The 22,667-nt window shown below is 52.2% G+C and overlaps 6 protein-coding genes across 6 annotated transcripts in view; 3 read left to right on the plus strand and 3 right to left on the minus strand.

The window, feature by feature from the left end:
* Positions 1-14,186, plus strand: part of LOC132339262 (feather keratin 1-like) — a 41,237-nt gene extending 27,051 nt beyond the window's left edge. The window contains exon 2 of the mRNA XM_059869446.1: positions 13,781-14,186. Within this exon, the coding sequence (XP_059725429.1) occupies positions 13,802-14,107 (306 nt within the window). The 5' untranslated portion in view covers positions 13,781-13,801 and the 3' untranslated portion in view covers positions 14,108-14,186. The remainder of the gene's footprint in view (positions 1-13,780) is intronic.
* Positions 167-981, plus strand: LOC132339250 (feather keratin 1-like). Its single transcript, XM_059869428.1, has 2 exons — positions 167-219; positions 576-981. Exon 2 carries the CDS (start codon positions 597-599, stop codon positions 900-902), a length of 306 nt encoding a protein of 101 aa, XP_059725411.1. The 5' UTR covers positions 167-219; positions 576-596; the 3' UTR covers positions 903-981.
* On the minus strand, positions 3,587-4,709 carry LOC132339253 (feather keratin Cos1-1/Cos1-3/Cos2-1-like). The gene is made up of 2 exons (XM_059869431.1): positions 4,627-4,709; positions 3,587-4,326 (listed from the first exon to the last, which is right to left on the minus strand). Exon 2 carries the CDS (start codon positions 4,303-4,305, stop codon positions 4,000-4,002), a length of 306 nt encoding a protein of 101 aa, XP_059725414.1. The 5' UTR covers positions 4,306-4,326; positions 4,627-4,709; the 3' UTR covers positions 3,587-3,999.
* Positions 7,043-8,190, plus strand: LOC132339251 (feather keratin Cos1-1/Cos1-3/Cos2-1-like). Its single transcript, XM_059869429.1, has 2 exons — positions 7,043-7,086; positions 7,451-8,190. Exon 2 carries the CDS (start codon positions 7,472-7,474, stop codon positions 7,775-7,777), a length of 306 nt encoding a protein of 101 aa, XP_059725412.1. The 5' UTR covers positions 7,043-7,086; positions 7,451-7,471; the 3' UTR covers positions 7,778-8,190.
* Positions 10,826-11,646, minus strand: LOC132339249 (feather keratin 1-like). The gene is made up of 2 exons (XM_059869427.1): positions 11,588-11,646; positions 10,826-11,231 (listed from the first exon to the last, which is right to left on the minus strand). The coding sequence occupies exon 2, from the start codon at positions 11,208-11,210 to the stop codon at positions 10,905-10,907; it is 306 nt and encodes a 101-aa protein (XP_059725410.1). The 5' UTR covers positions 11,211-11,231; positions 11,588-11,646; the 3' UTR covers positions 10,826-10,904.
* Positions 14,187-16,412: 2,226 nt separating the features above from the next.
* Positions 16,413-17,565, minus strand: LOC132339194 (feather keratin 1-like). Its single transcript, XM_059869334.1, has 2 exons — positions 17,526-17,565; positions 16,413-17,169 (listed from the first exon to the last, which is right to left on the minus strand). Exon 2 carries the CDS (start codon positions 17,146-17,148, stop codon positions 16,843-16,845), a length of 306 nt encoding a protein of 101 aa, XP_059725317.1. The 5' UTR covers positions 17,149-17,169; positions 17,526-17,565; the 3' UTR covers positions 16,413-16,842.
* Positions 17,566-22,667: the final 5,102 nt, after the last annotated feature.

Genomic DNA, 22,667 nt, shown 5'->3' on the forward strand with positions numbered 1-22,667 from the left:
CACGTCAGAAATGAGGAAATGAAAATGGCAGCGTTGATGGAAACAAAAGCACAACCTGTGGCATTAGGGAGGATATTTTGCTTGGGAGGCGGGTCTGTAGGAAAATTACTGCCCCTGTGCAGTGACTGAGGGCCTGGGGCAGGGCAGGAGCAGTATAAAAGCAGCACGTTCTCCTCACTCCCCCATCCACTCCTTCAGCTCCATCTTGTTGGCAACAAGGTGAGTTTTGAAGACTTTCTTCTTGTTCTGCTTTTCCACCTCTTATGGCTTCTCTCTGCACACACCTCTCTCTGACATATTCTGGGCCCCGAGAATGCTTACTCTGGGAGAGGAAAGGATGCAGACAGTGGGCAGAGGAAAAGGTTCAGACTCTGAGATGTCTCTGGAGCAGTGGGCGATGTGGGGTCCTCCTGGGCCTGCAATTCCTGCTGTTGTCTTCTGAGGGAAAGGAGATGTCTGTGGGCTCCTGGTGAAGTCCTTTATGGATGAGGAAAAAGGACTCACTCCTGCAGGGGGGTGACACATTACATTTGAAACATCCCTCATGCCTTGATTTTCCCTTCCCTCTCTCTCAGGTGCACCTGCAGCCCCAAGCCATGTCCTGCTACACCCGGTGCCAGCCCTGCCAGCCCTGTGGCCCCACCCCGCTGGGCAGCAGCTGCAATGAGCCCTGTGTCAGGCAGTGCCAGGACTCCACTGTGTTCATCCAGCCCTCGCCCGTGGTGGTGACCCTGCCTGGGCCCATCCTCAGCTCCTTCCCACAGAACACCGCCGTGGGATCCTCCACCTCTGCTGCTGTTGGCAGCATCCTCAGCTCCCAGGGAGTGCCCATCAGCTCTGGGGGCTTTGGCCTCTCTGGCCTGGGCAGTGCCCTCTGTGGCACGAGGAGCCTCCCCTGCTGAAGCTGCTCCCTGCACTGTGGCCTCCACCTGGATCCCCCTCTCCTTCCTCTTTTGACTCATTAAATTCTGCTGCATCCCAGCCTGTGCCTCTGTGTCATCCTTTGCCCTTCAGTCACTCTCCCAAGGCAGAGATGTTGCCCCAGGGATGTTTCTGGGAGGGTGGTGTTGGGGCTGGTTTTGCACTGGCTGTCAGCACAGGCTGGCATTGGGAGTGCTCAGTGTGCACTGAGGGACCCTCTGGGTTCTGAGTTTCCCTGTCTCAATGGATTTGAAAAGAATGATAAAATCCCAGACTGGGTTGGGTTGGAAAGGACCTTAAAGCTTATCCCGTTCCATCCCCTGTCCTGGGCAGGGACACCTTCCACTATCCCAGATTGCTCCAAGCCCCGTCTCAGCCTGGCCTTGAACACCTCCAGGGGTCCAGGATCAGCCACAGCTTCTCTGGGCACCCTGTGCCAGGGCCTCCCCACCCTTGTAGTAAAGGATTGCTTCTTGATATACAGTCTAAATTTACCCTCTGTCAGTGTGAAGGCATTGCCCTTGTGCTGTCACTACATATTCTTGTAAATAGTCTTTCTCCATCTTGACTGTAAATTCCCTTCAGGTTCTGCAAGGCCACAATTACATCACCCCAAGGCTTTTCCTCCCCAGGCTGAGCAACCCCAATTCTCCCAGACTTTCCTCACAGCAGGGCTGCTCCATCCCTCTGATAATCTCAGATTCCTCTGGACCCGCTCCAACAGCTCCACATCCTTCCTGTGCTGGCACCCCAGAGTTGGAGGCAGCTCTGCAGGTGGGGTCTCACCTGAGCGTGGCAGAATCCCCTCCCTTGTCCTGCTGCCAGGCTGCTTTGGATGTAGCCCAGGACACAGTTGGCTTTCTGGGCTGCCAGAGCACAGTCCTGGTTTGTGGCAGGCACCTATCATCACACAGGCACCCAAAGTCCTTCTTGGTAGAGTAGAATAGAATAGAATAGAATAGAATAGAATAGAATAGAATAGAATAGAATAGAATAGAATAGAATAGAATTACCCTGCATGGTCTAGGGAGAACCATGCACCTCTGTCCTCTTTAAGCTAAACGTTTGACACAAGTACTCAGCAGTGAATGAGTTACTGACAAGAGAAAGGACCAGCTTCCCATCAGACTCCAGGAGATCCCATCCTAACCACAGGATTCCCAAAAGAGGGACACAGTGCAGTGAGCTGCCTTCTCACAGACCTGTGTTCCCTTGAAATCACAGAATGGGTTTGGTTGTGTTGCCCAGAAAGTCAGATTTGTTACCCACTCCACAACAACTCAATAATCACACACTCAGCAGAGACATTGATTATTTAGGTCAGAGTTGCACAAGCCTGGGTGCTTGGTGGAATTCCCCAAATGAAGCATACCCAGCAGACTTTTCATGCCATTGTTTGTACACAGAAATTCAGAGTTAGAAGCTTTCCAAGTACAGCTCTCTATGGGGATTGGTTGCTGAGTTCCATACAAGTGACACAACCGCAGCTCAATTCTACCCATGCTCAGGGGAAGGCTCTTCACCTGGCCACAGGGTCTTTTTTACCTGTAGCTGTGACTCTCAGTATTGCAATGAACATAATTCAGCTATAGGATACATGGACCTTGACTCTTCTGCCAGGCTAGCAATGTATACATAGGAACACATCAGCATCTTGATTTACTGCATCCTTTAAAACTTCTTTTTCCACTGATGTCCCAGAGTAAGAGATGCTAACTGCAATCTGCTCCACTGGCACACAACATCTTGATTTATTCCTGTTGTGGTTTAGGGATGGCATCCTCCAATTTAGTAGTCCTGCTAAAAAAAAATCCACACCAACACTGGCTTCCCCTTCCCCTCCAGCTAGAAGCACAAAAGTCAAAGATCAAAAGTGGAGATGAGAACAATTTACTGGAAACCGCAATGAGACAAGAAATGAAACAGTAACAGATGCAATATTAATACCAAAAGATAAAATACTAATACCAAAGTGAGACAAAGAAATTATTTACAGGAAAGTGAAACAATTTCAGATGGTTTCACACACACCCCCCCCCCCCCCAGGATTTTTGCCACCGGAAGGAACAGCCTTCTTCCTGGAAGCAAGAGAGAATTAATATGGAAAAGACATGAGCTGGAATGGTAACATGGAGGTCTTGCCCATGTCCCCTCCTGCTCACCTGGGCCAAACCATGACAATTACATCTTTAAGGCTTGTTAGTTCCCAGGTGTCCTTGACTAGGGGCGGCAGCTGCTGCCCGTTGCACTGGTTAGGGCTCCTTTCTTCCTGAATTAGGCTGGAAAGTACAGTGAGATCTTTGTCTGGTTGGACAATGGTATTCTCCAGTTTCATGCTTCAAATAAAGCCATGTGCCGATCTGACTCCTTCCCCTGCTTCTTCACTGTGGAGGGCTGGAGAGGAGAATTGTAGGCACAAAAAGCAAAGATCACAGGCTTAGATAAGTACAATTTACTGGAAGCAGCAATTAGATGTCAGTAGAGAAAATTAGAAAATGGAGTTACCTATTGCATCATTAGGAATATTTAAATTGAGCCTGTGTTAACACCCTCTGAACAACCATCCCCCACAATCCCTTCCCACATCCAGCCCTGAGCAACACCTCTCTTTCTGGCCATGTTGGGAGTGGATCTGCAGGGGAATAAATGAGAGGAACACATGGACTGCGATGCAAAAGAACTTTAATGAGTCAAACCAGGAAAAATAGGTCAATCCAAGGTGAGGTGCCAGTGCAGAGAGCACCAGGGGCGAACAACAGTCTGTTGTTTTCCAAGGTGTCATTTCCAAGCAGGTGCCCATAAAGGGGTGGAGCCAGCAGGTGCTCCCCAGGATGGCCGAGTGGGACTCACAGCCCCAGGGAGCTCAGGGGAAGAAGGGGACAGGAGGGAAAGGAGAGAGTGGCAGGGGACAGAGGCAGGGATGGGCTGTGCTTGCCAAGAGCCCAGGCTGGCCCTGTCCCTCTGCAAGGGCTGCTGGGGTTGCTCAGCCCCTCAGGAAGCACCAAGCCGATGCTGCGTGCCCAGGCCGGTTCCATCCTGGCAGTGCCTGGGTTCCTCCCCAGGGCAGTGCCAGCAGCTTCAGCAGGGGAAGCTCCTCGTGCCACAGAGGGCACTGCCCAGGCCAGAGAGGCCAAAGCCCCCAGAGCTGATGGGCACTCCCTGAGAGCTGAGGATGCTGCCAACAGCAGCAGAGGTGGAGGATCCCACGGTGGTGTTCTGTGGGAAGGAGCTGAGGATGGGCCCGGGCAGGGTCACCACCACGGGCGAGGGCTCGATGACGACAGTGGAGTCCTGGCACTGCCTGACACAGGGCTCATTGCAGCTGCTGCCCAGCGGGGTGGGGCCACAGGGCTGGCAGGGCCGGCACGGGGTGTAGCAGGACATGGCTTGGGGCTGCAGGCGCACCTGAGAGAGAGGGAAGGGAAAACAGAGCACAAGGAGTGGGTGAGGATCAACCTGTCATGCCAGCATGAGGATGACCCTGTTTTTCTTAGCTCCCCAAATCATGACAATGTCCTCAGAGATCTGCACCTTGCCAATAGCTCAGGAGTCACCTCAGCCAAACCCCAGTGTCTGCCTATGCCACACCTTCTGCCTCCTTCCCTCACCCATGGCAAGGAGCCCCAGTGCCCAGCTGAAGACCTGTAATGGCTTAGAAATGTATGCAGAGGAGGACAAAGAGGAGCAGAAAAGCTCCAAAGTCACCTTATTCCCAAGAAGCTGGAGAGAGGAAGAGTGGATGTGAGTGAGGAGAATGAGCTGCTTTTATACTGCTCCTGCACCGCCCCAGGCTCACAGTAACTGCACAGGGCAACAATTTTCCTACAGACTCATCTCCAAAGCAAAATATCCTCCCTAATGCCACAGGGTGTGTTTTGGTTTACATCAATGCTGTAATTTAATTTCCACGTTTCTGACATCCCCACTGGGTCATGAAGATCCCTTTCATGTTAAGGAATGAGAAGCCAAATGATTTTTCTTGCAGGAACACATGAGTAATGGTTGGACTCAATGATCTTAGAGGTTTTTACCAATCCTTCTGATTCTGTGATTCCTTCATTGCCTGATCATTGGCAGGAATCAAGTTTCAAACAGAGCCCTGTGCCACTGGCTTGCTTCTCAATATGTGAGGGAGGTGTTGGGTGTCTGGACCGTTCCTTGTTTCCCTCTCTCCTCACCCACCCTTTGGCTGCACAATGTGGAGCCTGACCTGGATGACACACGAGCAGAGGCCACTTTTCCAATACATGCTGTCAGTACTGAGAACACGTGGGATCTGTGAGGGAGCTGCCAAGCATCCCTTTTCCCTGGGCCAGGATGGAGCTGCCCTTGCTGGAGGGGGACGCAGCCCTGCCTTGGGCAGCCCTGCAGACATCACACCCTCCTGGCCTGGCCTCACACCAAAAGGCTGACACACAACCATCCCAAAATTAGCGTGTGACTTGCCCCTGGTGGGGTGAGTCTCTCCCTGGAGATTTGCCTACTGAAGGCATTCCCTTGCCCTCCTGGGGCACACCCCAGCTGCCTGCATGTTTGCAGGGCAGGGAAGTGCATCAGTCCTTGGTGTATTTTGAGAGCAGGTTTTGTACCCAGGGCTTTTCCGAGTGCATCCCCTCCCTGAGCATCCCCAGGCATGTGGCACTGCAGTTTCCCCAAAGCTCTCACATGTGGGGAAATGGAGGAGGTTTCCTTCCCTCTCCAATGGTGCTGGGTTGTTCTCTAGGCTGAGGAGGCATTTGGGGCATTGGAAAGGGGTGGGCTTAGTCCCAATGCCCTGCAGAAGCCATAGAGCTTTGGATCCCAGGATGTTGAAAGCTTTGACCCCAAAGCAGTGGGGCAGTGTTTTCTGAAACCCCTTCTTTCAGCTCCTGAGCCTCCAGGAGAGCTCCCCTCCACAGCCAGGTGTCTTTCACCAGGAAGATGAGACCTTGAGTCCATTCTGTCCCTCCATCAGCATCTTCTCCTGTTTTCCTGTGTTTTGCTTTGACTTTTCATGTATTTTGAACTACAAGGTGCCCCTAAGATGCTGCCAGCTTTTCTGATTTCTTCACTGGTGCCTGTGAAGGCACATCTGACCTGCCAGATACCTGAGTGAGTGGAAGAGCTGGGATGTTTGAAGTCCAGGGTCTGTACATTGAACCTTGAATCCTCCCTGAACACCTCTTTCTCTCTGTCCTCAGCTGCATTCCCTGACTGCTGGCACCTCCCAAAGGGGGCTCAGACGTGCTTTCTTTGACACCCACACTCATGTGCCCATCACCAGGTCACACATTTACATTGGTCCAGTCTGTTTAAATGTTCCCACAGCTGATCCTCCTCCTCTGCCATGGGGAGCATTTCCCTACCCCTGTTTCTGAGGAATATCAGGAGGTTGATCCTGTGACACTAAAATGAAGACCAAGGCCCAGAAGCCTTGAAGAACCTTCCCCTTTCCTGTAACCCTTGCCCTCAGTGAAGTTGCCCCAGTCAGCCTTGGCTCAAGTTTTCCTTTTGCTGTTGCCCTGTGTGGATGATCTTCTTCTTTCCCACCAGCAGCTGTCCTGATTCAGCTCCAGGTGGGCTTTGCCTTTCCAGCCCCAAACCTGGAACACTCAGCCTGGCAGACAATCTGCATCCAGAGGAAGGGAGAGGAAAGCATTTCCCTGGAGAAGCAGTGTCCAGTGGGAGCTGGGGTGAGGAGAGAGGGAGGAGAGAGCAGCAGGCAGGACGTGCTGTGAGGAGAGGAGCCTTTGGGTGCTCTGCTGCTCTTTGGGGCAGGGCAGAGCTGGGGCTGCCCCTGCAGAGGCAGCTGCCAACAGTGGCAAGGCACAGCCCGAGCCAACATCCCCTGCCTGCAGGGACCCTCTGGCCTGGGGGCACCTCCTGTGCCTGCAAGGACACGCTCTGATCCCAGGGGGGCTCAGGCCTGGCCAGGCACACGTGGAAGGAGCTGCAGCACAGAGCAAGCATGTCAGAAATGAGGAAATGAAATGGCAGCCTCGATGGAAATCAAACCACAATGTGTGGCGTTAGGGCGGGTGTTTTGCTTTGGAGTTGAATGTGTTGGGAAATTACAGTCCATGTGCAGTGCCTGTGGGCCTGGGGCAGTGCAGGAGCAGTATAAAAGGGAGATCTTCTCCTCACTGTCTCATTCACTCCTCTCACCTTCATCTCCTTGGGATCAAGGTGAGTCTGAAGTTCTTTCTTTTCTTCCTCCTTTGGACTTTCTGATCACATTCTCTGCTTTAATCCCATGTGGGTTGTTGAGAACAGCTTGTTATGGGAAAGGAAAGGGGCAGAAGTTGGGCATGGAGAGAGGCTGGGCTTTTTCTGAGATGTCTCCTGAGTTCAGGCCTTAGCGTGGAAGTCCCTGGGCTTGGTCAGTCTTAAGGAGATTCTTGGGGGTGTGAGCAAACAGTGCGGCTTTTTGGCATCTCTAAGCATCCTCCTAGAGTCTTCTCCATCTCTTTGCTATTCTCCGTCATGGTGTGCCAACAGACTGCACTGACATAGTGCAGACAACTCTGCCTCCACCTTCCTTGTCTCTCAGGTGCACCTGCAGCCCCAAGCCATGTCCTGCTACACCCGGTGCCAGCCCTGCCAGCCCTGTGGCCCCACCCCGCTGGGCAGCAGCTGCAATGAGCCCTGTGTCAGGCAGTGCCAGGACTCCACTGTCATCATCGAGCCCTCGCCTGTGGTGGTGACCCTGCCTGGGCCCATCCTCAGCTCCTTCCCACAGAACACTGTGGTGGGATCCTCCACCTCTGCTGCTGTTGGCAGCATCCTCAGCTCTGAGGGAGTGCCCATCAGCTCTGGGGGCTTTGGCCTCTCTGGCCTGGGCAGTGCCCTCTGTGGCACGAGGAGCCTCCCCTGCTGAAGCTGCTGACACTGCCCTGGGGAGGAACCCAGGCACTGCCAGGATGGAACCGCCCTGGGCACGCAGCATCGGCTTGGTGCTTCCTGAGGGGCTGAGCAACCCCAGCAGCCCTTGCAGAGGGACAGGGCCAGCCTGGGCTCTTGGCAAGCACAGCCCATCCCTGCCTCTGTCCCCTGCCACTCTCTCCTTTCCCTCCTGTCTCCTTGTTCCCTTGTTCTCCCTGGGGCTGTGAGTCCCACTCGGCCATCCTGGGGAGAACCTGCTGGCTCCACCCTTTTATGGGCACCTGCTTGGAAATGACACCTTGGAAAACAACAGACTGTTGTTCGCCCCTGGTGCTCTCTGCATTGGCACCTCACCTTGGATTGACCTATTTTTCCTGGTTTGACTCATTAAAGTTCTTTTGCATCGCAGTCCATGTGTTCCTCTCATTTATTCCCCTGCAGATCCACTCCCAACATGGCCAGAAAGAGAGGTGTTGCTCAGGGCTGGATGTGGGAAGGGATTGTGGGGGATGGTTGTTCAGAGGGTGTTAACACAGGCTCAATTTAAATATTCCTAATGATGCAATAGGTAACTCCATTTTCTAATTTTCTCTACTGACATCTAATTGCTGCTTCCAGTAAATTGTACTTATCTAAGCCTGTGATCTTTGCTTTTTGTGCCTACAATTCTCCTCTCCAGCCCTCCACAGTGAAGAAGCAGGGGAAGGAGTCAGATCGGCACATGGCTTTATTTGAAGCATGAAACTGGAGAATACCATTGTCCAACCAGACAAAGATCTCACTGTACTTTCCAGCCTAATTCAGGAAGAAAGGAGCCCTAACCAGTGCAACGGGCAGCAGCTGCCGCCCCTAGTCAAGGACACCTGGGAACTAACAAGCCTTAAAGATGTAATTGTCATGGTTTGGCCCAGGTGAGCAGGAGGGGACATGGGCAAGACCTCCATGTTACCATTCCAGCTCATGTCTTTTCCATATTAATTCTCTCTTGCTTCCAGGAAGAAGGCTGTTCCTTCCGGTGGCAAAAATCCTGGGGGGGGGGGGGTGTGTGTGAAACCATCTGAAATTGTTTCACTTTCCTGTAAATAATTTCTTTGTCTCACTTTGGTATTAGTATTTTATCTTTTGGTATTAATATTGCATCTGTTACTGTTTCATTTCTTGTCTCATTGCGGTTTCCAGTAAATTGTTCTCATCTCCACTTTTGATCTTTGACTTTTGTGCTTCTAGCTGGAGGGGAAGGGGAAGCCAGTGTTGGTGTGGATTTTTTTTTAGCAGGACTACTAAATTGGAGGATGCCATCCCTAAACCACAACAGGAATAAATCAAGATGTTGTGTGCCAGTGGAGCAGATTGCAGTTAGCATCTCTTACTCTGGGACATCAGTGGAAAAAGAAGTTTTAAAGGATGCAGTAAATCAAGATGCTGATGTGTTCCTATGTATACATTGCTAGCCTGGCAGAAGAGTCAAGGTCCATGTATCCTATAGCTGAATTATGTTCATTGCAATACTGAGAGTCACAGCTACAGATAAAAAAGACCCTGTGGCCAGGTGAAGAGCCTTCCCCTGAGCATGTGTAGAATTGAGCTGCGGTTGTGTCACTTGTATGGAACTCAGCAACCAATCCCCATAGAGAGCTGTACTTGGAAAGCTTCTAACTCTGAATTTCTGTGTACAAACAATGGCATGAAAAGTCTGCTGGGTATGCTTCATTTGGGGAATTCCACCAAGCACCCAGGCTTGTGCAACTCTGACCTAAATAATCAATGTCTCTGCTGAGTGTGTGATTATTGAGTTGTTGTGGAGTGGGTAACAAATCTGACTTTCTGGGCAACACAACCAAACCCATTCTGTGATTTCAAGGGAACACAGGTCTGTGAGAAGGCAGCTCACTGCACTGTGTCCCTCTTTTGGGAATCCTGTGGTTAGGATGGGATCTCCTGGAGTCTGATGGGAAGCTGGTCCTTTCTCTTGTCAGTAACTCATTCACTGCTGAGTACTTGTGTCAAACGTTTAGCTTAAAGAGGACAGAGGTGCATGGTTCTCCCTAGACCATGCAGGGTAATTCTATTCTATTCTATTCTATTCTATTCTATTCTATTCTATTCTATTCTATTCTATTCTATTCTATTCTATTCTATTCTATTCTATTCTATTCTATTCTATTCTACCAAGAAGGACTTTGGGTGCCTGTGGGATGATAGGTGCCTGCCACAAACCAGGACTGTGCTCTGGCAGCCCAGAAAGCCAACTGTGTCCTGGGCTACATCCAAAGCAGCCTGGCAGCAGGACAAGGGAGGGGATTCTGCCACGCTCAGGTGAGACCCCACCTGCAGAGCTGCCTCCAACTCTGGGGTGCCAGCACAGGAAGGATGTGGAGCTGTTGGAGCGGGTCCAGAGGAATCTGAGATTATCAGAGGGATGGAGCAGCCCTGCTGTGAGGAAAGTCTGGGAGAATTGGGGTTGCTCAGCCTGGGGAGGAAAAGCCTTGGGGTGATGTAATTGTGGCCTTGCAGAACCTGAAGGGAATTTACAGTCAAGATGGAGAAAGACTATTTACAAGAATATGTAGTGACAGCACAAGGGCAATGCCTTCACACTGACAGAGGGTAAATTTAGACTGTATATCAAGAAGCAATCCTTTACTACAAGGGTGGGGAGGCCCTGGCACAGGGTGCCCAGAGAAGCTGCGGCTGACCCTGGATCCCTGGAGGTGTTCAAGGCCAGGCTGAGACGGGGCTTGGAGCAATCTGGGATAGTGGAAGGTGTCCCTGCCCAGGACAGGGGATGGAACGGGATAAGCTTTAAGGTCCTTTCCAACCCAACCCAGTCTGGGATTTTATCATTCTTTTCAAATCCATTGAGACAGGGAAACTCAGAACCCAGAGGGTCCCTCAGTGCACACTGAGCACTCCCAGTGCACAGCCTGTGCTGACAGCCAGTGCAAAACCAGCCCCAACACCACCCTCCCAGAAACATGCCTGGGGCAACATCTCTGCCTTGGGAGAGTGACTGCAGGGCAAAGGATGACACAGAAGCACAGGCTGGGATGCAGCAGAATTTAATGGGTCAAAAGAGGAAGGAGAGGGGGATCCAGGTGGAGGCCACAGTGCAGGGAGCAGCTTCAGCAGGGGAGGCTCCTCGTGCCACAGAGGGCACTGCCCAGGCCAGAGAGGCCAAAGCCCCCAGAGCTGATGGGCACTCCCTCAGAGCTGAGGATGCTGCCAACAGCAGCAGAGGTGGAGGATCCCACGGCGGTGTTCTGTGGGAAGGAGCTGAGGATGGGCCCAGGCAGGGTCACCACCACGGGCGAGGGCTGGATGAACACAGTGGAGTCCTGGCACTGCCTGACACAGGGCTCGTTGCAGCTGCTGCCCAGCGGGGTGGGGCCACAGGGCTGGCAGGGCTGGCACCGGGTGTAGCAGGACATGGCTTGGGGCTGCAGGTGCACCTGAGAGAGAGGGAAGGGAAAATCAAGGCATGAGGGATGTTTCAAATGTAATGTGTCACCCCCCTGCAGGAGTGAGTCCTTTTTCCTCATCCATAAAGGACTTCACCAGGAGCCCACAGACATCTCCTTTCCCTCAGAAGACAACAGCAGGAATTGCAGGCCCAGGAGGACCCCACATCGCCCACTGCTCCAGAGACATCTCAGAGTCTGAACCTTTTCCTCTGCCCACTGTCTGCATCCTTTCCTCTCCCAGAGCAAGCATTCTCGGGGCCCAGAATGTGTCAGAGAGAGGTGTGTGCAGAGACAAGGCATAAGAGGTGGAAAAGCAGAACAAGAGGAAAGTCTTCAAAACTCACCTTGTTGCCAACAAGATGGAGCTGAAGGAGTGGATGGGGGAGTGAGGAGAACGTGCTGCTTTTATACTGCTCCTGCCCTGCCCCAGGCCCTCAGTCACTGCACAGGGGCAGTAATTTTCCTACAGACCCGCCTCCCAAGCAAAATATCCTCCCTAATGCCACAGGTTGTGCTTTTGTTTCCATCAACGCTGCCATTTTCATTTCCTCATTTCTGACGTGACCAATAGGCCTCCAAGGATTATTTCAAGCATTGAGATGAAAGACCCAAGGGTTTTCTGGGCAGTGACACATCAGTACGTGCAGAAGATGAGTTGCATGTGCTGGAGGGGTCTGTGCAGACAGTTGACACCTATCTGGGGAAAAATGCTCTCGTTGTTTTCTACCCTCTTTGCAGGCAGCTGAACTTACCCTCCCACCAAGCCTGTCTTCTCCTCATGTGGCAGTTTGTTTGGCAAGGTTGTCCCCTCTCATGGCTCCATTGTGGCGTTACTAATGTTTGCCACCAGCAGTTGTGAGGGAAGATAACTTTACTCTCCTGAACCCCAGGATTCCTTGAGATGTGTCATGAAGTTGGGTCCCTTCTCACTCTCGTAGGGGTGTGTGGAGGTTCATAAAATACCTTGTTCTCCCCATTTTCCCCAGACCATCATACACTTTGGCCCCATACTAGCCAAGGATACTTTTCCAGAACAAACGGATTGTCGTGAAAGCCCCCTGAGCTGTGGGAGTGATGGTAACAAGTTCATGCTGAGGGCAGTTTCTGTTTGAGCTGCCTGGAGCTCTGTACAAGGAACAGCCCAGTGACTGAAGATGGTTTTCCTGAGGCATGGATGGAGCTGCCCTTGCTGGAGGGGAATTCAACAGCGTTGGGTCATGGGCTGCACACAGCACGTCGCAAGGCTGACACACGGCCAACCCAAATTTAGACTGAGACTCCCCATAGGTGGAGAGAGTCTCTCCCTGGAAATTTGCCTACTGAAGGCATTCCCTTGCCCTCCTGGGACGTTCCCCAGCTGCCTCCATGTCTGCAGGGCAGGGAAGTGCAGCACTCCTTGATGCGGTTTGAGAGCTGGGCCCTTCTGAACATGTTCCCCTCCCTGAGCATCCCCTGGCATGTGGTACCACAGGGTCCTTCCAGCTCTCATTCACTCCAGAGCAGGGCATGTTTCAGCTTCTCCAGGGCTGCTGATTTGTGCTCCAGCCTGAGGAAGCCTTTGGGTCGGGGAAAGGAAGCATGAGGAAGCTCTAATGCCAGGAGAAGTCATGTCATGTGAAGCCCAGGGTTGTGTCCCAGATGGTGGGGAGGTGTTTTCTACAAACCTTTACGTCTGTAAAGCATTCAGGAGAGCCCCCCACCACAGCCTGAGACAAGCCTCATGGCAGGTAGATGGGACCAGTGCATCCATTCTACCCTCTGCTGGTATGGGTCTGCTTTTCTCAGGCAATCCTTGACTTGGAGCTCACCCACTGCAATTCCAAACAGCACTTCCCTGTCCAAGACAATATCTGCCTGCCCAGGACCCCTCCTGTACTTCTGCACTCACTGGCATGATTCTTCATGGGATGTCTTCTTCTTGTGGCACATGAAAGGATCATGCAAGGCAGAGCAGGAATGTCAGAAATGAGGAAATGAAATGGCAGCGTTGACAGAAACAAAAGCACAACCTGTGGCGTTAGGGAGGATATTTTGCTTTGGAGATGAGTCTGTTGGAAAATTACTGCCCCAGTGCAGTGACTGTGGGCCTGGGGCAGGGCAGGAGCAGTATAAAAGCAGCACCTTCTCCTCACTCTCACATCCAGTCCTCTTGTCCCCATCTCATTGAGAACAAGGTACGGTTGAAGACTTTTCTATTCTCACTCCTTCTATTCTCCCTTCTTCTGTTTTCTGCACATACCTGCCCCTTTGTTCTATGCCAGGTCATAGGGCTGCTTATGGTGGGAGAGGGAAGAGAAAGTATGCACAGGGAGAGTTTGGGACTTGGCTGAAGTGAGAGACGGGATAGGTGAGATTACCCTGGGCTTGGTTGCTCTTGGCAGGGAACTTCTTTGGCTAAATGGAAGGAGAAGCCTGTGGGCATCAATACAAGACCTGCAGCTCTTGATCCCATCTTGGCTTGACAGGGCAGCTGCATGGTGTGGTGATGGGTTGCTCTTCAAAAACCCCTCATAACTTTTCCCTTCCCTGTCTCTCAGGTGCACCTGCAGCCCCAAGCCATGTCCTGCTACACCCGCTGCCAGCCCTGCCAGCCCTGTGGCCCCACCCCGCTGGGCAGCAGCTGCAATGAGCCCTGTGTCAGGCAGTGCCAGGACTCCACTGTGTTCATCCAGCCCTCGCCCGTGGTGGTGACCCTGCCTGGGCCCATCCTCAGCTCCTTCCCACAGAACACTGTGGTGGGATCCTCCACCTCTGCTGCTGTTGGCAGCATCCTCAGCTCTCAGGGAGTGCCCATCAGCTCTGGGGGCTTTGGCCTCTCTGGCCTGGGCAGTGGCCTCTGTGGCACGAGGAGCTTCCCCTGCTGAAGTTGCTCCCTGCACTGTGGCCTCCACCTGGATCCCCCTCTCCTTCCTCTTTTGACTCATTAAATTCTGCTGCATCCCAGCCTGTGCCTCTGTGTCATCCTTTGCCCTGCAGTCACTCTCCCAAGGCAGAGATGTTGCCCCAGGCATGTTTCTGGGGTGGGGGGTGTTGTTGGGGCTGGTTTTGCACTGGCTGTCAGCACAGGCTGTGCACTGAGGGACCCTCTGAGTTTCTTTGACTCCTTGCATCAGAATGGAATTTCTGTCACGAGTTCAGTGGCTAACCTGTACTTCATACACTTTTTCATTGTCTCTCAGTCACCTCAGCACTGCAATGGAGGTACCAAGCAGTGAATATGTTGCTGCAAGGACACAGCTCCCAGCTTCCCATCAGGTGCCAGGCAAACCCTTCCTAACAGTACTGTGCCACTCTATCAGTTACTCAAAGTTCCACTAAAACTCACCCTGAGCACTTCCCCTGATGGGACATGCCATTTTCTATTTCTCACCACATCATTAACTTCTTCCTTATGTCCCAACTACACCTACCCTATTTCAGTTTAAAAGTGTTGCTCCTTGTCCAGTCACTGCAGGCCTTGATATAATGTCTCTCTCCAATTTTCTTATCCATCCTCTTTACACATTGAAATGCTGCAATAAGGTCTCACCAGAGCCTGCACTTCTCCTGCCTGAAAAAACTCAAGTCCCTCAGCCTTTCTCCATGCTAGGGGCAATGCATCCCTGTGATCATTTCTGCAGCCCTTGTCTGGAGCTGCTCTAACAGGCCCATGCCTACTTTGAATTGAGGACTCCAGACTGCATTCAGGGTTCCAGGTGGGGGCTACCCAGAGCTGACCTGCTGGCTGTATTTCTCTTTGCGCAGACCAAGACATGATTGAATTTCTGGATGTCAAGAACACATTGCTGCCTCATGTCCAATTTTTCTACCTCCATGATGCCTGGTTCCTTCTCTGCAGGGCTGGTCTAAACCGTTTCTCATCCAGTGCTGGCCTTGGTGAAGTTCCTGGGTTTCACATGGGACCATTCTCAAAGCTGCCAAGATCCCTCTGGACTGAAACACTTTCCTCAAGCCTTAGCTTGGTGTCATTCACAAACTTGTTGAGTGTCCACTCAGTCCCACTATGTTATTGATGAACATATTAACAAATATTGGTCCCTGTATTGATCCCTGATGGACACCACTCATCACTGGTTTCCTCTTGGACATTGAGCCCATGAGTATAAATCCTTGCATGCTCCCAAAATTCTCTTGAAAAATCTCTCTCTGTAACTTGCAGGTGAGGAAGGAAGCCATGACTCCCCAGCTGATCCTCTGACCATCAGATTCAGCTTTGCCCAAACCTCCCTCTTACCCTTGGTGATCATTCTGCAGAAGGACAAATGACCTCAACTGACCAAAGGGCTGTTCCAGGTCATGTAGAATCATGGAATGACTTAGGTATGAAAAGACCTTTAAGATTAAGGGGTCCAACCATTAACCCAGCTCTTCCAAGCTCAACACTAAAGCAAGTCCCCAAGCGTCACAACTAATGATCTTTTAAATCCCTCCAGGGCTGGTGATTCCACCACAGCACTGGGCACAGATAATATCATGCTTAGCAATAAATCTAAGCATGATATTATGATAATAAATCTGGACAGTCTTCCCAGATGCCTGGGCATTGGTCTGCTGCTGCCACATGATTGCCTTGGAACCATGCGGTTTTCTCTTTTTTCTCCCATTCCTACATAGAATGTCCTGATCTTGGCACCAGGCTATGTCACTCTCTTGCTATTCCAATTCTCCCCCTTCCCACTGGGTCAGCAGATCATGAGAACCGCTGCTCAGTGCTTAGTGCTGCTCTTAACACCACACAGCCACTTTGCCTTTGTCCTCTTTGCTCTGCTCCTTCCTTGTGTCTGCCCAGGGCTTCCTAGGAAAGTTTTTGGAGAGGTGGTGACAGGAAAATACATTGGGAAGGAAGAGAGGCAGCAGGTGTGGGATGAAGGACTCAAAGGCTGTCCAGAGGAAGCTGAGGGAAGGCTGAACTGCTGCAGGACAAAGAAAATCATCCTTGGAATAGACAAGGGCAGTGAAGAGGATTGGTTCATTCTACCAGCTCCAGACATATCGAGAATGATAGAAAGGAGCAATATCATGATAAAACAGATTTAACTCTCCTGTCTTAAAAGGCACTCAAACACTTTCTCCTAAATCTGTCACACAGAACCATCCCTGAGCAAGACCTCTCTCCCTGGGAATCATGGGAGACCAACAACAGGGAAACGAAGACACAGAGGCATAGGGTAGGATGCAACAGAAATTTAATTTAATTTAAAGATGGGAACAAGGTCACTCTGAGTGGAGGTGTCAGTGCAGAGAGCACCAGGGTCAGCTCAGAATCTCCATCACACGGCCATGGCAGAGATCCCAGCAGGCGTCCACCTGCCTGACCCAGAGAGGGAGCAGGGCCAGCAGGTGCTCCCCAGGATGGCTGAGTGGGACTCACAGCCCCAGGGAGCACAGGGGAAGAAGGGGACAGGAGGGAAAGGAGAGAGTGACAGGGGACAGAGGCAGGGATGGGCTGTGCTTGCCAAGAGCCCAGGCTGGCCCTGTCCCTCTGCAAGGGCTGCTGGGGTTGCTCAGCCCCTCAGGAAGCACCAAGCCGATGCTGCGTGCCCAGGCCGGTTCCATCCTGGCAGTGCCTGGGTTCCTCCCCAGGGCAGTGTCAGCAGCTTCAGCAGGGGAAGCTCCTCGTGCCACAGAGGGCACTGCCCAGGCCAGAGAGGCCAAAGCCCCCAGAGCTGATGGGCACTCCCTGAGAGCTGAGGATGCTGCCAACAGCAGCAGAGGTGGAGGATCCCACGGCGGTGTTCTGTGGGAAGGAGCTGAGGATGGGCCCAGGCAGGGTCACCACCACGGGCGAAGGCTGGATGGCCACGTGGGAGTCCTGGCACTGCCTGACACAGGGCTCATTGCAGCTGCTGCCCAGCGGGGTGGGGCCACAGGGCTGGCAGGGCTGGCACCGGGTGTAGCAGGACATGGCTTGGGGCTGGAGATGCACCTGAGAGAGAGGGAAGGGAAAATCAAGGCATGAGGGATGTTTCAAGTGTAATGTGTCACCCCCCTGCAGGAGTGTGTCCTTTTTCCTCATCCATAAAGACTTCACCAGGAGCCCACAGACATCGCCTTTCCCTCAGAAGAACACAGCAGGAATTGCAGGCCCAGGAGGACCCCACTTAGCCTACTGCTCCACAGATATCTCAAAGTCTGAACCTTTTCCTCTGCCCACTGTCTGCATCCTTTCCTCTCCCAGAGTAAGCATTCTCGGGGCCCAGAATATGTCAGAGAGAGGTGTGTGCAAGGATAAGCCATAAGAGGTGGAAAAGCAGAACAAGAGAAAAGTCTTACAAAACTCACCTTGTTCCCAACAAGATGGAGCTGAAGGCGTGGATGGGAGAGTGAGGAGAACGTGCTGCTTTTATACTGCTCCTGCCCTGCCCCAGGCCCACAGGCACTGCACAGGGGCAGTAATTTTCCTACAGACTCATCTCCAAAGCAGACTGTCCTCCCAAATGCCCCAGGTTGTGTTTTGGTTTCTGTCAACGCTGCCATTTCATTTCCTCGTTGCTGACATGGCCATTTGGCCACAGAGGATCTTTTGAAGTGCTGGCATGAGAGGCCTGAGGCTCTCACGAGCACCATCACGTCAGTACAGGCAGAAGATGTGCCCCCATGTGTTCCAGAGGGCTGTGGGCAAATATGTGGGGAGTGTTTTTACAAACCCCTGTGAGGAAACATGGTCGTGTCTTCCCACTAAAGCAATCCCCTCCTGAGTACCTGAAGTCTTCCCTCAGTGTGGGCATGCTGCATCCCTCTCCCTCCCTGCTGCCTCCCTGCTCAGGCCACGACTCACTGGGCATTGCCTCTCTAGGCAGGTTTGGCACACTGCTGGTTCCAAATGGCTTTGCCCAAGGAAATCTTTTCCTTCAGGGAAGACATCTCCTGGTTTACTTGGCAGAGTTGTCTCCTCTCACAGGCATCTCTGGGTGACCCCAGCCTGTGCTGTCAGCAGGCTTGTGGGAGGAGGTTTTTGCCCCCCCCAATTCTGTGATTCCTGAAGAATCCCTTTAGGGTTGGGCCTCAGAGGGTCCTGTTGGCTCTTGGGAAATCACCGTGTTCCTCCCTCTCTCCTCACCCCACAATGCAATTTCTTGCATGTTTTGTACCATAATCTGCAGGACACACGAGCACAGGCCACTTTTTCAGTACACATTGTCAGTCCTGCAAGCACCCCAGACCTGTGAGGGAGCTGCCAAGCATCCCTTTTCCCTGGGCCAGGATGGAGCTGCCCTTGCTGGAGGGGGACGCAGCCCTGCCTTGGGCAGCCCTGCAGACATCACACCCTCCTGGCCTGGCCTCACACCAAAAGGCTGACACACAACCATCCCAAAATTAGCGTGTGACTTGCCCCTGGTGGGGTGAGTCTCTCCCTGGAGATTTGCCTACTGAAGGCATTCCCTTGCCCTCCTGGGGCACACCCCAGCTGCCTGCATGTTTGCAGGGCAGGGAAGTGCATCAGTCCTTGGTGTATTTTGAGAGCAGGTTTTGTACCCAGGGCTTTTCTGAGTGCATCCCCTCCCTGAGCATCCCCAGGCATGTGGCACTGCAGGATCCAACCAGGCCTCAGGATCCTTCCAGGCCACAGGATCCTGCCAAGCCTCAGGATCCTGCCAGGCCTTAATCCTTTGGGCAACTCCACTTCTTTTCTGGATAAACCATCTTCAAGCACTGGGCTGTCCCCACACCCCACAGCTCCAGGCACCCCCAAAGGCCATTGCCCTCAGCCTGACCTGCCTGGCAGCACTGGGGTGTTCTCAGCACTGGCAGTGTGTTTTGAAAAAGTGGGCAGGATTTTGTGTGCCCCCCAGATCAGGGTGCAGCCAAAAAGCATCATGGTGTCAGGAGAAGGGGAGAAAGAGAGCGATGTTCCAAGAGCCAACATATGCCTCAGGTGGTGAGAGCAGAAGCACCTGAGCCCACAGGATTTGTAGGGTGATCAAGGGGTTTTTGCTAGGACAGGGCTCTCCTCCCACAAGCCTGCTGACAGCACAGGCTGGGGTCGCCCAGAGATGCCTGTGAGAGGAGACAACTCTGCCAAGTAAACCAGGAGATGTCTTCCCTGAAGGAAAAGATTTCCTTGGGCAAAGCCATTTGGAACCAGCAGTGTGCCAAACCTGCCTAGAGAGGCAATGCCCAGTGAGTCGTGGCCTGAGCAGGGAGGCAGCAGGGAGGGAGAGGGATGCAGCATGCCCACACTGAGGGAAGACTTCAGGTACTCAGGAGGGGATTGCTTTAGTGGGAAGACACGACCATGTTTCCTCACAGGGGTTTGTAAAAACACTCCCCACATATTTGCCCACAGCCCTCTGGAACACATGGGGGCACATCTTCTGCCTGTACTGACGTGATGGTGCTCGTGAGAGCCTCAGGCCTCTCATGCCAGCACTTCAAAAGATCCTCTGTGGCCAAATGGCCATGTCAGCAACGAGGAAATGAAATGGCAGCGTTGACAGAAACCAAAACACAACCTGGGGCATTTGGGAGGACAGTCTGCTTTGGAGATGAGTCTGTAGGAAAATTACTGCCCCTGTGCAGTGCCTGTGGGCCTGGGGCAGGGCAGGAGCAGTATAAAAGCAGCACGTTCTCCTCACTCTCCCCATCCACTCCTTCAGCTCCATCTTGTTGGGAACAAGGTGAGTTTTGAGCCCTCTCTTGTCTTCCTCTGGGTTCTCCTTGTGGCCTTCCTCTGGCCCTTTCTCTTCCACCTTGTAATTCTCTGGGATTTCTGATCAGATAAGTCTGTTTTTGTTCTCTGCTGTGTCTTGAGTCTACTTACCAAGGGAGAGGGGAGATGTGTTGTGGAGAAAGGCTGGATATAGACTGAGATGTCTCCTGAGCTGTGGGTTGGGAGGGGTCGTCCCTGGCTTTGGCCTTCTTGGTGGTGCTCGTGAGAGCTGAGGGAAAGGATCTCCCTCAGGATGTGCTGAGGTTGCTCTTCAAACTCCCCTCACGCTCTGCTCCTCTCTTGCCTCTCTCACAGGTGCACCTGCAGCCCCAAGCCATGTCCTGCTACACCCGGTGCCAGCCCTGCCAGCCCTGTGGCCCCACCCCGCTGGGCAGCAGCTGCAATGAGCCCTGTGTCAGGCAGTGCCAGGACTCCCACGTGGCCATCCAGCCCTCGCCCGTGGTGGTGACCCTGCCCGGGCCCATCCTGAGCTCCTTCCCACAGAACACCGCCGTGGGATCCTCCACCTCTGCTGCTGTTGGCAACATCCTCAGCTCTCAGGGAGTGCCCATCAGCTCTGGGGGCTTTGGCCTCTCTGGCCTGGGCAGTGGACTCTGTGGCTTCCCCTGCTGAAACTGTTCCACCTGGGAGTCTCCACCTGGATCCCCCTCTCCTCCATCTTTTGACACATTAAATTCTGCTGCATCCCAGCCTGTGCCTGTGTGTCATCCTTTGCCCTGCAGACATCCTCCCAAGGCAGAGATGTTGCCCCAGGGATGTTTCTGGGAGGGTGGTGTTGGGGCTGGTTTTGCACTGGCTGTCAGCACAGGCTGGCATTGGGAGTGCTCATTGTGCACTGAGGGACCCTCTGGGTTCTGAGTTTCTCTGTCTCTTTGGGTCAGTGTAGAACTACCCTACATTTCCCAGAGATAAACATCTAATTTGTTTGGACTTCTTTTCCTTTTTCTTGCTCAGCTCAATGCTGTGACACAAGTACTCAGCAGTGAATGTATTTCTGTCCAGACAGAGGTACTGGATTCCCGTCAGACTCCAGCAGATCCCTTGGATCTTTAAGGTTTCTGAAAGGGAGGGATAGAGGGCATTGGGCTGCCTTCTCACAGACCCATGTTATCATGGGGGCACAGAATGGGTCTGGGTGGAAGAGACCATTAAGTTTTATCTAGTCCAATCCTGTTGCCATGGACACAGACATCCTTCACTGCACACACATCACATAAGGTTGGAGAAAACCTGACCTTGAACCTCTTCGAGATGGGATATGCTATCATTCTCTAGGCAACATTTCCCAGTGTCTTATCCCAATCATCATAGTAAAATTCTTCCTTATGTGCCTTCTGTATTTATCCTATTTCAGTTTGAAAGTCTTGCTCTTTGTCCAGTAACTACAGGCCTTGAGAAAACATCTCTCTCCAACTTCTTAATTCATCCCCTTTATATATAAAAGGTCTCCCCAGAGCCTGCTCTTCTCCTGCCTCAAAAACCTCAACTCTCTCCAGCCTTTCTCCGTGGTAGGGACAATGCATCCCTGTGATCATTTTTGCAGCCCTTGTCTGGAGCTGCTCTAACAGGCCCATGCCTGCTTTGAATTGAGGACTCCAGACTGGATTCAGGGTTCCAGGTGAGGTTTAAGAAGAGCAGAAAAAGTGGAGAATCCCCTCCTTTTACCTGCTGGCTATGTTTCTGTTTGTGCAGCCCTGGACCTGATTGAATTTCTGAGCTGCAAACAAACATTGCTGACTCATGTCCAGCTCTCAATCTCCAGGGTCCCCATGCATTTTGTTAAAAATCTGATCTCAGTCCTTTCTTCTCCCAGGCTGTACTGATATTGTGGATTTCCAGAATGCAGCTTTTCTGGGAGAGTTTCTGGGGAGAGGGAGGTAGGGAGAGGCATCAGGTGTGGGCTGAGTGTTTCAAAGAGCTGTGCAGGAGCAGCTGAGGGAGGGCAATGGCTCAGCTGCTGCAGGATGCAGGTGAGCATGGTGACACACGTCCTCAGAGAGTCCAGATTTGAAGTTGTTGCTGTTGAGATGGTTGCAACACACAGAAGAACACCAAGCATTTCAGAAGGCTTCTCACTGTTTAGTTTAATAACATGCTGTATTTTATACCTTCTTTCCAAGTTTATACCTATTCTTTGGCTACAATAAATCAGCATAATGTTCATTGGTGCAGGGAGGTCTCCACCACTGTTTTCCACCAACATCCAACTGCAAGGCCCCCCCTGTTCATTTTTCTTCTCCTTGACCATGCCAATGACCTTGGTAAAACTCCTTTCAGGGGCAGCGGTGACTCTTACCAGCTTTTCTTCAGCTAACTCTTTCTGGCTAACAGACCAGCTGTCAGCCCCTTCCACATGAAGTTGGCTTTGTAGCAGCCAGCCCTGTCACATGGTTCAGTGTGGAAGATCAGACAGCTACAGAAGCTGAGCTGGGTTGTGCCACCAACCTTTTGGCCCTGGTACAGTGAAAACTGAGGGGGAGATAAACTCAAGGCAAGAACAGAAGTGAAGACATCACATCTGGTCACTCTGACCCTCTGACACTGACCACTTTGATGAGGGAACATATTACAAGGACTTTGCTGGTGAAATGTAACAAGGACATTACTAGTGTAAGAATGATAATCAAGAAGATTATCAAGTGTTTCTAAGGGGACTGGGACAAAGGGGTCTGAGTGGAAGATTTTGTACAAACATAGTGACTTATAAATACTGGTGAACTTGTGTAATAAACTGGCTTTGCTCTGCTGGCATC

This window comes from Haemorhous mexicanus, chromosome 28, assembly GCF_027477595.1.
Source record: "Haemorhous mexicanus isolate bHaeMex1 chromosome 28, bHaeMex1.pri, whole genome shotgun sequence".
Taxonomy (NCBI): Eukaryota; Metazoa; Chordata; class Aves; order Passeriformes; family Fringillidae; genus Haemorhous; species Haemorhous mexicanus.

Bases quoted from the DNA above. Each gene is read 5' to 3' on its own strand.
- LOC132339249 (XM_059869427.1), bottom strand. From the start codon at position 11,210: ATGTCCTGCTACACCCGGTGCCAGCCCTGCCAGCCCTGTGGCCCCACC.
- LOC132339194 (XM_059869334.1), bottom strand. From the start codon at position 17,148: ATGTCCTGCTACACCCGGTGCCAGCCCTGCCAGCCCTGTGGCCCCACC.
- LOC132339250 (XM_059869428.1), top strand. From the start codon at position 597: ATGTCCTGCTACACCCGGTGCCAGCCCTGCCAGCCCTGTGGCCCCACC.
- LOC132339253 (XM_059869431.1), bottom strand. From the start codon at position 4,305: ATGTCCTGCTACACCCCGTGCCGGCCCTGCCAGCCCTGTGGCCCCACC.
- LOC132339251 (XM_059869429.1), top strand. From the start codon at position 7,472: ATGTCCTGCTACACCCGGTGCCAGCCCTGCCAGCCCTGTGGCCCCACC.